We start from the raw sequence: 12,697 nt of genomic DNA on the forward strand, positions 1-12,697 counted from the left end.
TATTCCCTACACATTTTGGGACTCTACTCCTTCCCCATTTTTTCACCCAGATGTTTACATATTTAACTGCATTTAGACTCTGTTTAAATCCCTTCATTTGATTTAATAATAATAATAATAATAATAATAATACATTTAATTTAGAGGCGCCTTTCAAGACACCCAAGGTCACCTTACAGAGCATATAGTCATCATTCAAAACTATGTAAAACAGACTAGGAATAAAAGGAAAACAGAGGTTAAACATGAATAATAATAATAAATAATAACACTCAAAGACGCCTAAAGTGAAGGGGGGACCTCACTAACCATTTAACTATGTGGCTTCACTAAAACATATTATCAACCTCACTTTGCACTACAGCGCTCACGCATTTTCTACAGGAAATGCATTTTCTAATTATTGTCGCTCTTTTTGATTGGCTAAATTTGTGACACATGTCACATGAAGCATTATCTTTATTGCAAATGTAGCTTTCTACCATAGTTTTATTTATTTCACTCAGATTTGACTTAATATTTCAAACCAACATTCTGATTAAGCTGTCGAAAGAAAGAGGGCAAAAAATGCAATGAGTAATTGCAAAAGGTGTTTTTTATATTTTTTATTACAATCTAAAATAAAAATCCAGTTTGATTTCGTTTGGGTGCAAGATGTTGATGATTTGTGGCCACTGCTGAGTAACATTGGTTTACTGCCTGAAAAGTTGTCTCAAGTTTGATATTAAATATATATTGACTTTTGTATTCTGATCAATTGATCCTTAGGAATGATTTATATTACTGTGTGTGTGCATGTGTGCGTTAGCCAATGTTTCCTATGTTGGCCACAAAAGGTCACCTCGTGTGTGTGTGTGTGTGTGTGTGTGTGTGTGTGTGTGTGTGTGTGTGTGTGTGTGTGTGTGTGTGTGTGTGTGTGTGTGTGTGTGTGTGTGACACATTCATAGTTTTGCCTGGGGAACCAGGGTGGGTTCGATGCACAGATGCTCCTTCAAGAAGTTTAAGATCCTCTTCCAAGAATCTTCTTGCGCAACTGCATGACCTTTGGGCTCTCCTCCCCACAGCATTATCACTATAACACACACACACACACACACACACACACACACACACACACACACACACACACACACACACACACACACACACACACACACACACACACACACACACACACACACACACACACACACACACACAATAAACACACCGCTAATTTCAACATGATCCTTATTGACTTAGGTATTGTTGGTTTCTTAACATATCCCCACTTTTCTTTTCCGAAGGGGTCTTGTAAGTGAGGCTCAGAACCAAGAGAAACACTAACTATTTACTAATTAGTCATTCAGCAGATGCTTTTATCCAGAACCACTTCATTCAGATACATTTCTTTAAAGGGTAAGAGAACCCCAAATTCCCCTTGTTGTTTTCGGTCGACCAACACCAACACATCACTAATACAAAGAAAGATTGTAGGTACTGCATGAGCACAGCAGGTTATGTTTAGCATGTCCGCACAAGCTCACCTTTCTCTTTGCTATGTTGAACGATGAAGTTGCTGGCCCTGATGTGTGGCGTGAAGGGGGGCTCGATAAGATGACCGGCTTTGGGGTACGTCAGGGTGGTCAGCAGGTGTTTGTTGCCAGCAACAGACATCATGTTTGCTATCTGAAAGGGCAGAAATGGCTTCATAAGCAATCGCTTCTCAAATAATCGCAAACCAGTTATTCCGATTATTATATATATATATATATACCACCTCTCCCTCGGGCCAGGCGGCCCGAGGGAGAGGTGGTATATCGCCGATATCCACCAGCCGGAGCCAAAGAGCATCCATTGCGTATCTCCAGTGAGGGAAATGGAGAACACCTGCGACAGAGGGTGAGGAAGATCAGGTACCCTTTAAAAGGCCGTTTGTTTTCCCAGAGAGGGGAACCGGGAGACCGAGCGGAGGAGAGTAACTCCAGGACCCTATACAGCCAGGCAGACTCCTGGACATAACAGACTTCCCCAGCGGCCAGGAGAGGACCCGCACCCCAGGACGACATATGCGCCGTCACGGCACGCACCCCCCCCAGGACGACGTCACTCGACGGGAGTGACCTCCCTTTGCCAGGGACAAGACCGGCCCGGGTCGGAGAGACAATTCCCTGGACGCCAGCGTGGCTCACGAAGTCACTTGTATGATTTTTGTTTTTCTTGCGTTGGGCACCGACCCTGCAGTTTACTTTCCCTTATTAATGAATAAACGCCCCACCGGGCTTTGAACGGGTCTTGGAGTGTGGTATTTCCTACGTGAGAGAGACATTCCTGGGGCCAGGTCGCCACAATATATATACGAAATCAGACTTTGTTAATACATTTGGATGGCTTTTAAACATGGCTTAAAAGCGTAAGGCGAGTGCATATTCCACGTCATGAATACATACACCTTTTGATGTACATAAGGTACCTTTGGTTAGCTTTTTAAAATGTGTTCAGCATCTGCAGTCTTGCAAAAAGAAGAATGTTCGTAATCCACTGAATGTCAATAAAAAGGGTTTCACAAAAATACTACAAACAATCAAAAGAAATGTAATGATAATCAAATGATGCTACTTGATAGTTTACAGGAAGCGCATAAGTGTGTCTGTTTTGGCGCGTTAGAGTGAGGGCGAGTGTGCGTGTACTCACATCTTCTGCGGACTCTGTAGTGGCCCAGTTCTGATCGTCGTCTCCGTTGACAAGCAGCAGCGGACACTCAATTCTCCCCACCTGGCAGAGAGAATCCACCAGAGTTCTCACAATGAATGTCTTATCCCTATGTGTGTTTTCTGGAAATACACAGTGTTTTATAGCACCTACGTCAACTTTCTTGGCCGGGTCAGTGGCGATAGGTAGAATCAGGTTTCGCATTATCACGTTATCTTCCTCATCCCTCTTCATTTTCTCTTCATTCCTTGGGGGAGGGGAGAAGGTGGGTGATCTCAGCATTACAATCACACTTGACTTTGGAGCCGTAGAACATGCAACGTTGAATTAAAGGGGCCCCTAGTTTCCCGGCCTCAAACAAGTGAGGTCAAATCTGTCATAAAAAGTGAGAGTGTCCACTACTATGCATTATGTATGGATCCAACTCCGGTCTACCCATTGGTACAGTCCACCAGGGACGTGACCGAGGGTTTCAGATCTATCTATCATACTTCTTAGTGGAAACTCCCACTTATGTCACCAGTGGTTGGACTGTCGTACAACAGGGGCCCTGTAATAATGTTACTAGTGAGACCTACATGCCCATCTCCCCGAATAATTCAGCCACAGGTCTGTTTATTGGGTAGGCGTGACTGCCGCTGATACCAACACAGCAACGAGGCTAAAGAAAAAGAAAAGTGTAAAATCAAAGTCACTGTGGGTAATGAAATGCAGGATGTGTCATCATGAAAATGTGTGAGATATATCCATTCAATTCTTACTCTGCTGATCTGGGAGTAAGCGGCTACAGTCAGGGCCACTGAAGTGCCAAAGGAAAGGCCAAGAATGCCCACCCGGTCGCTGATAACCTGCGGGTGGTCTTGGATGATCTGAAATGCTGTCTGAGTATAAAAGAGTATAAAACGTGATGAGGAACAAATACAATGTACTGAATTGGTTATGAAGTCATTGAACAGACACTCGGTTGTCTCAAACGCTTTCAGCTGGGAAGCAAACCTATTGACTATCCTTTCCCCTTCCCCATATATAAATCACCGTAACCCGAATACTTCTGAGAAAAGGTATTAATCCTATGGCATGCTACTTTATGAATGCTTATGTATAGGTGCTAGTGGGCCCTTAATACATACATTTGAAGACGTTAAAGAAATTGAGACTTTGGGCAGAATTACAGTCATCCCTTGGACTTTTGCCCTTTGATTCTGGCCAAGCAAGTAGAGACACGTGCAGCACCTCAAAGTAGCCCATCCGCATATCCGTGGGAGTGTCCCCAGGGTCGATGTATTTGAGGGCCATGGACGCTAAACCGCGGGACGCGAGCAGGGCTGAGCGGTACTCCACCAGTCCGCCTCCCCCACCCCACATGTCCAGCACACCGGGGAAGGGCCCGGGGCCTGAGAGAGAGAGAGAGAGAGAGAGAGAGAGAGAGAGAGAGAGAGGGGGGGGGGGGGGGGGGGGAGAGAATCATCTGTCTCTGTCTTGTTTGGAGAGGGAAGGAACACAGAATGGATAACCAAGCATCTTCTAAAGCCAACGCTATACCACAAGCATTTATTGTAAGATGAAATAGTGGGTCTACATGAAAGTCAAATCAATTATTATACACAGACACAGACACAGACACACACCCACACATACAGGGTACACAATAATTTCACTACGCCTTGCCCTGTACAATTGTGTATGTGACAAATAAATAAAACTAACTAACTAACACATATCAGACACACAGTATACCCGGAGGAATGAAGAAAGTGCCAGTGACCCCTCGCTCCTCGACTGCGATGCGTTTGACGCCGGGCGCCATGTACCACCTCTCCGCTACCACCGAGGCCACGGGAGGCAGCTCTCTGAAGCCCGCGGTCAGGTGACCTCTGTACACCGATATGAGCAGCGTCATGGGGACGTCAACGTGCGTCTTTCTCAACCTAAATCACAGCGGTGAAAATGACAAAACAGACGGCAATATCAACAGTAGGCCTACAATAAATAACAATATATGAGGATCTCTTCATAATTCATGTGTTGATGGTGGGCCTACCTAAGACCCCTTCTACTGCCTGGAACGGGTCGCATACTCCACAGCAGTCCCATATGTTCCCTTCCGCTGTAAGTTCCCCCGAGACTTTCATCTTCAGACACTTCACAAAAAGTGGACGTCAGTTGTGCAAATGACAGTCTTCAATGTTAAACATTTAGCACATGCCACAATCGCATGGATAAAAAAGTGTTTTTTTTAATACACTGGTAAAACAGGACATTAAGTATAACCGTATAATCGAATCAAAAACAAACCACAATGCAAAATCAGTATTTCTAATTCCCCATTTATGCAAAAAAGAGAAAAATAACCTCTTTAATCTGGTCACGGTGCATCGTAGACCATGGGACTACCGTTCACCGTCCCGCTATGGACGCTGCAGTAGAGGAACGTGGAACCTATACCATTCACCGTCCCGCTGTGGTCGCTGCAGTAGAGCAAAGTGGAACCTACCTTTCACCGTCCCGCTGTGGTCGCTGCAGTAATGCCCGAAGGCTTCCCAGTGGTCCTGGTCCTCGGAGCGGTGGAGACAGTGCAGAGTTACTGGGCATGCAGGGGGGAGATTCTCCACCTCCACTCGGAACTTTTCGTCCACGAGTCCCCGTGAGGGATGAACAGACAACATAGCAATAGTTCGTGCCATGAAGTTATTTCTCAAGAGGTCACTTCGGAAGTGGAGAAAACTAGTCCACTGGGAAGTTGCGAAGGTCTTGCAGCTGGGGATCACTTCCTGACGCCTATACAAACGTTTTAAGGCATTCATTGGCTCAGTCGATTGCGATAAAAAAAAGAGGACAAGATGGTTAGAAGTAGAAGTGCATCAACTACACGTAAGATTGTGGCTAAGTGATCAATAAGTGTCTTTCGTTTGACCCCTGAGGTCGCTGTGTGCTTTCCAGCGGAGATACAGTTCACGCATGCGCAATGCCCAATGCCGCAGTAACAATCCCATGTAGGTCTAAAGATCACTAGGTAAACAAATGTATATTGAATTTGTTTCAAACATGTTAAATGCCCAACATAACAAGACAACTTGAACTCAGATGACTAATCATTGAGAGGGCCTTTGTAACTTGGTTAAAGTGACTAATTTTCATGTTAGCGTAAGTGAATAAATAATGCGGCTATTGCTCTGTTTAAACGTGGGAATATAATATGAATGCTTAATGCATCTTAAAATAGTCATACTTAATTATGCTATAAGGGATGGAATTGTATTACAATTCCTATTTAGCAAATATTTTAGAACACATATTATTATTATTAATATTATAACCATTACTTCGCGGTAATAGTACAAGTCCAGAAATATATAAATAAGTTATGTTACATACTTTCTTGCATTGGTTATAATGTGGCGTGTGTGTACAAAGTCCAAGTAAAAGTGTAACCAAGCCTTGCTGGAAAGGATTAACTTTTAGTACAAAATGGAAATTACTTATTTTTAGGTGAGGCCAAAATTTTTGATGCAGGCATATTGATGAGAAAATTGCCCATTATGAGAGAGAGAGGGAGACGTTTATTTTAAATCATTTTAATCATCCTATTCGATTTTTTAAATAACGATCAAAGACGTTCTTCATAACATGTGAAAGTGGTGATCGATTGTTTGGGTCTAGAAGTCCACCGCCTGTCTGAGTAGCGCTTTGCTGTCGACCAAGTCCTCGAGCCACTTCTCCCTGAACGCAGTCTTCCCCGCCAAGTGCACCAGCTGGTTGGACTCTAAGGTGTAGCACACCTCCACCGGTTCAGTCTGAGGCCTGAACCTCGAAAGCCGCACGGAGAAGCAGACCGAGGCGGTGTCTCTAGGGACGGGCGACTGACGGGTCGGGATGCTCCACCGCGCCCTGTAGCGGTGGAGGCTGTGGTACTCCTCCTCGATGGTCTCCAGGAACGCCAGGTTGAGGAGCCAGCGGGGACTCAGCCCCCAAGTGCTGATGTACTCCGTGATCTGTTTTCGGCCGAGCTCCACGTTGAAGTCCCTACAAGACACCCAGTCCATGTTCTGACCCGGGTGGTCCACCTTCTGGGTGGTGTTCATGATCTGGTTGTCGGAGTCGAGGTCGTTCATCACCTTATCCAGTTCCTCCGCCCTCAGACTCACATTGGACGAAGGTCTGTCCTCCTCTATCGTGTCCTTCGGTTGCTCCCCGATCGTTATTTAGTTACATTCTGCAGTGGATTTATTGACGAAACCAAAAGACCCGATATTTGGCTCCGTTGGAGCAATAACGTTGCTGTTACTAGTGAACATGTGATCGTGTTGTTGTCGTTGTTTTAATGGGGCCAGTATGTTACCTACCGTTGATTGGTTCAGTGTTGTTTTGAAATGTCACCATGACAACCAGGGAGACAGGGCCCTCTGTCGGGCCTCTCTTCACTTTCAGTTTATCTTGATGTCCAAACAACTGTCTGTCCCGTCAGCGTTTCACTCCTTCCTATTCTTGACTTTTTTCTAATTCATTCTTTTTCAGATACCAGGACAACTCAAACACATATATATGTATATATATGTATTTATATATATATATATATATATATATATATATATATATATATCTATATATATATATATATATATATATATATATATATATATATATATATATATATATATATACACACACACATTATCTAGTCAAATAAATAAAACCACAATCGGTGGGTGAAATATATATATATATATATATATATATATATATATATATATATACACCGATTGTGGTTTTATTTATTTGACTCTCAGATTTGACTTGATAATTCAAACCAACATGCTAATCAAGCAGTCAAAGAAAGAGAAAAAGAATAGTAATTAATTGCCGTAATAGTCAGTAATTGCAGCAGCTGTTTTATTTATAAATGTTATTACAATCTAAAATAAAAATCTGATTGGCAGAATACTGTTTTATTTATTTGACCAGTCAGACTTTATATTTCAAACCAACAAGTTGATCAAAAGGAAATGCATTCAGTAATTGTACCAGCTTTTTTTTTAATAGAGTTTATTACAATCAAAAGGAAAAATCTTGTTTGATTTAAGATGTTGATGATATGTGTCAACTGCTGAGTGACATTGGTTTACTGCCTGAAAAGTTGTCTCTCAGGTTTGATTTTAAATATAGAAATATATTGACTTTAGTATTGTGATCAATTGGTCCTTAGGAATGATTTATATGATTGTGTGTGTATGTGTGCGTCAGACACTGTTTCCTATGTTACAACCAAGAGGTCACCTCGTTTTGGATGTGTGTGTGTGTATGCGTGCGTGCGTGTGTGTGATTGTGTGTGTGTTTGACACATTCATAGTTTGGCCTGGGGAGCCAGGGTGGGTTCGATGCATAGATGCTCCTTCAAGAAGTTTAAGATCCTCTCCCAAGAATCTTCTTGAGCAACTGAATGAGCTTTGGGCTCCCCTCCCCACAGCATCATGGCTATAACACACACACACACACACACACACACATACACACACACACACACACACACACACACACACACACACACACACACACCACTCATTTCAACATGATTCAACCTTAATGACTTAGGTATTGTTGGTTTCTGATCCAAAGTGAGGCTGAGAACCAAGAACCGGATAACATGACCCAAAATTCCCCTTATTGCTTTTGTTGACCAACACATCACTGACACGTCTTGAACATTTTAGTGCAAATTCTGGCGAATACGTAGGGAATTGTATGTAAAGCACAAGGGGCCTGTAGTCATGAACAATTGTAGGTACTGCATGAGCACGGCATTTTATGTTTACCATGTCCGCACAAGCTCACCTCTCTTTTGGCTATGTAGGATGAATTTGCTGGCCCTGACGTGTGGGGTGAAGGGGGGCTCGATAAGATGACCCGCTTTGGGGTACGTCAGGGTGGTCAGCAGGTGTTTGTTGCCAGCAACAGACATCATGTTTGCTATCTGAAAGGGCAGAAATGGCTTCATAAACAATAGCTTCTCAAATAATCGCAAACTAGTTAGATTAGTCAGATTCTTATGCAAATACAGTGTGTGTGTATATATATATATATAAATATATTAAAAAGCCAACCAAATCCATGTATTTATCCATGAATATATATATATATATATATATATATATATATATTATATACATATATATTGTGGCATCCCGCCACGTAAACCTCGGCCTGGACGGGCCCGAGGGACCGTGAAGGACGGGGTATACCACCCCCACCCACCAGCCGGCGACGGAGAGCATCCCTTTTGCCTCCCCAATCAGGGTGATTGGTGGACACCTGGCCGGTGGCAGAGGAGCCATCTTAAAAGGAGGTCCGACAGCACAGCACGGCACGGGAGCAAGGAGGAAGTGCTCGTGTCCGGGAGAGGCTAGAGGCCCACGGAGGCCCTAGAGACTGCGAGCTCCTTGTTTGATTTAAGTTGATTGTAAATAAATGGCTTTAACGGCGTATCCGCAAGCTAAAAGTGTCGTTCATCCGTGGAACCTGGCCCAACCGAGCACCGGGTTACCACAATTTATACCACGGTCTGCGGGAATACTCGATTCTGATTGGATGCAGGGTGTGCATTAACTCCTGATATACGGACACCTGGACAAGTAGTTCTGTCAAATTGTCTGTTTACCGTTCTCAATTAATGGCTAGCTGGCGTATCGTCTCTAAAATAGTAGTAACCATAGCAACGGGAAACAAAACAAAGCTCAGCGGACTATAATACCTCCCGCTACCTCCCGTTCTAAAGTCCCGTTCTATGGTCCGTCCTAATTACTGGAGGAGTGAACAACGTTTCCGTTGCATGAGAACCCAACGGGCGTGTAATGGTGGTTCCGGGTATTAGTCGGACCCTCAGGCGTAACCAGGGAAACAAATGTATGTTTTGTGGAAAACTTTATATTCAGAGTGTAAAACGCATGAAAATATAAATGAAAATATATATATGTAAGGGATAATGCCCGACTTCGCGGAGGCAACCGTCCTCCGCTTCGCGTCGGACGGTTCACGCCTCCACGTCGTCCATTAATTCCTGATAATGGACACCTCGAAGGGCATTATCCCGCTTATACCACGGTCACTTACCAACGGTGACCAAATTAAGACCATTAATTTATATTTTCATGTGTTTTACAATCCGAATATAAAGTTTTCCACAAAATATACATTTGTTTCCCTGGTTACGCCTGAGGGTCCGACTAATACCCGGAACCACCATTACACGCCCGTTGGGTTCTCATGCAACGGAAACGTTGTTCACTCCTCCAGTAATTAGGACGGACCATAGCTACGACTTTAGAACGGGAGGTAGCGGGAGGTATTATAGTCCGCTGAGCTTTGTTTTGTTTCCCGTTGCTATGGTTACTACTATTTTAGAGACGATACGCCAGCTAGCGCATTAATTGAGAACGGTAAACAGACAATTTGACGGAACTACTTGTCCAGGGGCCGTATTCACAAAGGATTTTAGGGCTAAAAGTAGGTCCTAACTGGCGAATTTAGGAGTAACTCCTAAAAATAATGGGCGTGTCACTCTTAAATTTAGGACTCCTAACTTTTTTCACTAAGAGCAATTCACAAAGTATTTTAGGCCTAAAAGTAGCACCTAAGTCTAGGAGAGCTTAAAAGTCCTCAAGAGGACTCCTAACTCACTAAGACCTATTCACAAAGAATCGTAAATGCCTGCGAGACGAAATGTTAGGGTATTAAACTTGTTGTGGAGTTAATCGCAATGCAATAACATCCCCGACTAACAGGAATAATCCAATTAGTCCCGAAATAAAATGTTTGGCCACACTACGTTATTTAGCAACAGGGGAAATGCAACTTTATTGGCTATATATATCGCAACCATCAGTCAGCCGTGCCATAAACTTTCCTTTGGACATTCAACAATTACACAGGATCAAAGCCAACTTCATGGCAATTGCAGGTATGCCCGGTGTGGTCGGTGCTATTGACGGGACGCACATAAAAATAATTGCGCCATCAAAAGACGAGGACGTGTTCGTCAATAGGAAGAAAGTGCATTCCATCAACATGAAGGTTGTTTTTGATGCAAATTTTAACATAGCCTACTGGATGTTGTTGCAAAGTGGCCTGGATCTTCAGCTACCCATGATTCGAGCATTTTAATGGAGAGCGGTCTGAGGCAGCTTTTTGAGATGTACCAGTTGGTTGTCACTTGCTGGGAGACAGTGACTATCCATGCAAGACGTGGCTCTAGACACCCTACCTCAATCCACAACCGGGAGCACAGTTAAAGTATAACATGTAAGTGATTACGCATATTACGCTTAGTCCTACGTGTAAAACACATCGTATTGGCTCTTTGACGCCTTTTATTTGTTGAATCCATATTTATTATTGTTTACTGATTTCTTCCATATATGCTCGAGCACACAAACATACACGAAATGTTGTGGAGAGAGGAATTGGGCAGATGAAACGTCGGTTCATGCACAGTCGTTGCTGTATGTGCCATTCTACACAACCTCCGCAAGCGGAGGAACATTCCACAGCCAGACGATGATGATGATGATGATGATGATGGCGATCAACATGACAATGAATTTGGCCGTGTGGAACCGAGTGGACTGGCATTTAGGGATCACTTTAAAAACACATTTTAGGTAAACACCTTGGCACAAATCAGTCAACACTTGTGTAGTTCATAAAATTTATTTTACGTATTTTCATTGTTTGCTTTCTCTCTCTCTTGAACGTGCAGGCTACAACGTCATTATCGTGGTCTGCACAAAATTGTCGTCATGCGTGTATTCTGCTAACTGCACTATAACTACTTAATAGGAATCCATTTCTAGCCTAGGCTATTTCCTTGTTTTTCGGTGATTCAGTGGGCTCGTCTGAACAACCTATCACCGAACTGACTGCTTCTAAACTCGTGCACGAGAATTGACGTAATCCATAGCAACGGCGCGTCACTCTTAGTTCACGCCCCGTGCCCACTACCTCCGTCAGTTGACCGTTGCCCATTGACTTTGAATGGGGACGGACGCGCAATGCATTGTGGATCCGTCCGTTCAGTTGGAGCGTTCGCCACCGTCAGAAAGTTGAACAATTTTCAACTTTTTCGGCAGTGACGGTTCCGTCATCCAATCAGATCGCGTATGCAAATTTAAGCACTGTGACGCGACTCGGGCTCTGACGATACTGGAAAGCGGGAAAGCGGGTCATCTTGCCTCGCAACAAGCAGGAAGAAGCGGGAAGAACCCGGCGAAGCGATTTGATTGGCTGACGGATGCCTCTGCAAAGACTACTCCCCCATCCGTGCAGTGGGCACGAGGCGTCACTCTTTGTGATTTATCCTTAGTAAGAGTAGGTCTCAGCGGCTTTGTGAATAACTTTTAAGAAAAAACTCCTACGTAAAATGTTTTAGCGCGAGTTAGGAGCACTCCTAGCGGTAAGATAAAATGCTTTGTGAATACGGCCCCAGGTGTCCGTATATCAGGAGTTAATGCACACCCTGCATCCAATCAGAATCGAGTATTCCCGCAGACCGTGGTATATATATATATATATATATATATATATGGATAAATACATGGCTTTTGTTGGCTTTTAAACACGGCTGGGAAAAAAGAGGCGAGTGCATAATCCACAACGAATACATACATCTTTTGATGTACATAAGGTAAGTTTGGTTAGCTTTTTGAAATGTGCTTAGCATCTGCAGTCTTGCAAAAAGAAAGATGTGCATAATCCACTGTATGGAAATAAAAAAAGGTTGCTCACATATAATATAAATAATCAAAAAATTGTCTAATCTAATGATGCTACTTATTAGTTTATAGAGAGAACATCAGTGTGTCTGTGTCGACGCGTGTGCTTGAGGGTGTGTGAACTCACATCTTCTGCGGACTCTGTGGTGGCCATGCTCTGATCGTCGCCTCCGTTGACAAGCAGCAGCGGCCACTCAATTCTTCCCACCTGGCAGAGAGAGTCCATCAGAGTCCTTACAATGAAC

At 43.5% G+C, this 12,697-nt stretch overlaps 1 protein-coding gene and 1 long non-coding RNA gene across 3 annotated transcripts in view; both read right to left on the bottom strand.

Annotated features, from left to right (window-relative positions):
- Nucleotides 1-590: 590 nt before the first annotated feature.
- Nucleotides 591-12,697, bottom strand: part of LOC132447595 (uncharacterized) — a 33,100-nt gene continuing 20,993 nt past the window's right edge. The window contains exon 2 of the long non-coding RNA XR_009523149.1: nt 591-841. This is a non-coding gene — a long non-coding RNA (uncharacterized LOC132447595). The remainder of the gene's footprint in view (nt 842-12,697) is intronic.
- LOC132447594 (peroxisomal succinyl-coenzyme A thioesterase-like) overlaps nt 591-12,697 on the bottom strand; it is a 12,589-nt gene continuing 482 nt past the window's right edge. The window contains exons 1-10 of one of the 2 annotated variants that reach the window (XM_060038443.1): nt 5,186-5,654; nt 4,733-4,832; nt 4,429-4,619; nt 3,925-4,085; nt 3,453-3,572; nt 3,270-3,352; nt 2,845-2,938; nt 2,674-2,754; nt 1,527-1,668; nt 591-1,072 (exon numbers count right to left, since the gene is read on the bottom strand). In XM_060038443.1, coding sequence (XP_059894426.1) covers nt 942-1,072; nt 1,527-1,668; nt 2,674-2,754; nt 2,845-2,938; nt 3,270-3,352; nt 3,453-3,572; nt 3,925-4,085; nt 4,429-4,619; nt 4,733-4,832; nt 5,186-5,495 — 1,413 coding nt within the window. In that variant the 5' untranslated portion in view covers nt 5,496-5,654 and the 3' untranslated portion in view covers nt 591-941. Of the gene's footprint in view, nt 1,073-1,526; nt 1,669-2,673; nt 2,755-2,844; nt 2,939-3,269; nt 3,353-3,452; nt 3,573-3,924; nt 4,086-4,428; nt 4,620-4,732; nt 4,833-5,185; nt 5,655-12,697 lie in introns of those variants that run through there. The other variant, XM_060038444.1, reaches the window with a different exon arrangement.

Source organism: Gadus macrocephalus, chromosome 19 (genome assembly GCF_031168955.1).
Source record: "Gadus macrocephalus chromosome 19, ASM3116895v1".
NCBI classification, from domain to species: domain Eukaryota; kingdom Metazoa; phylum Chordata; class Actinopteri; order Gadiformes; family Gadidae; genus Gadus; species Gadus macrocephalus.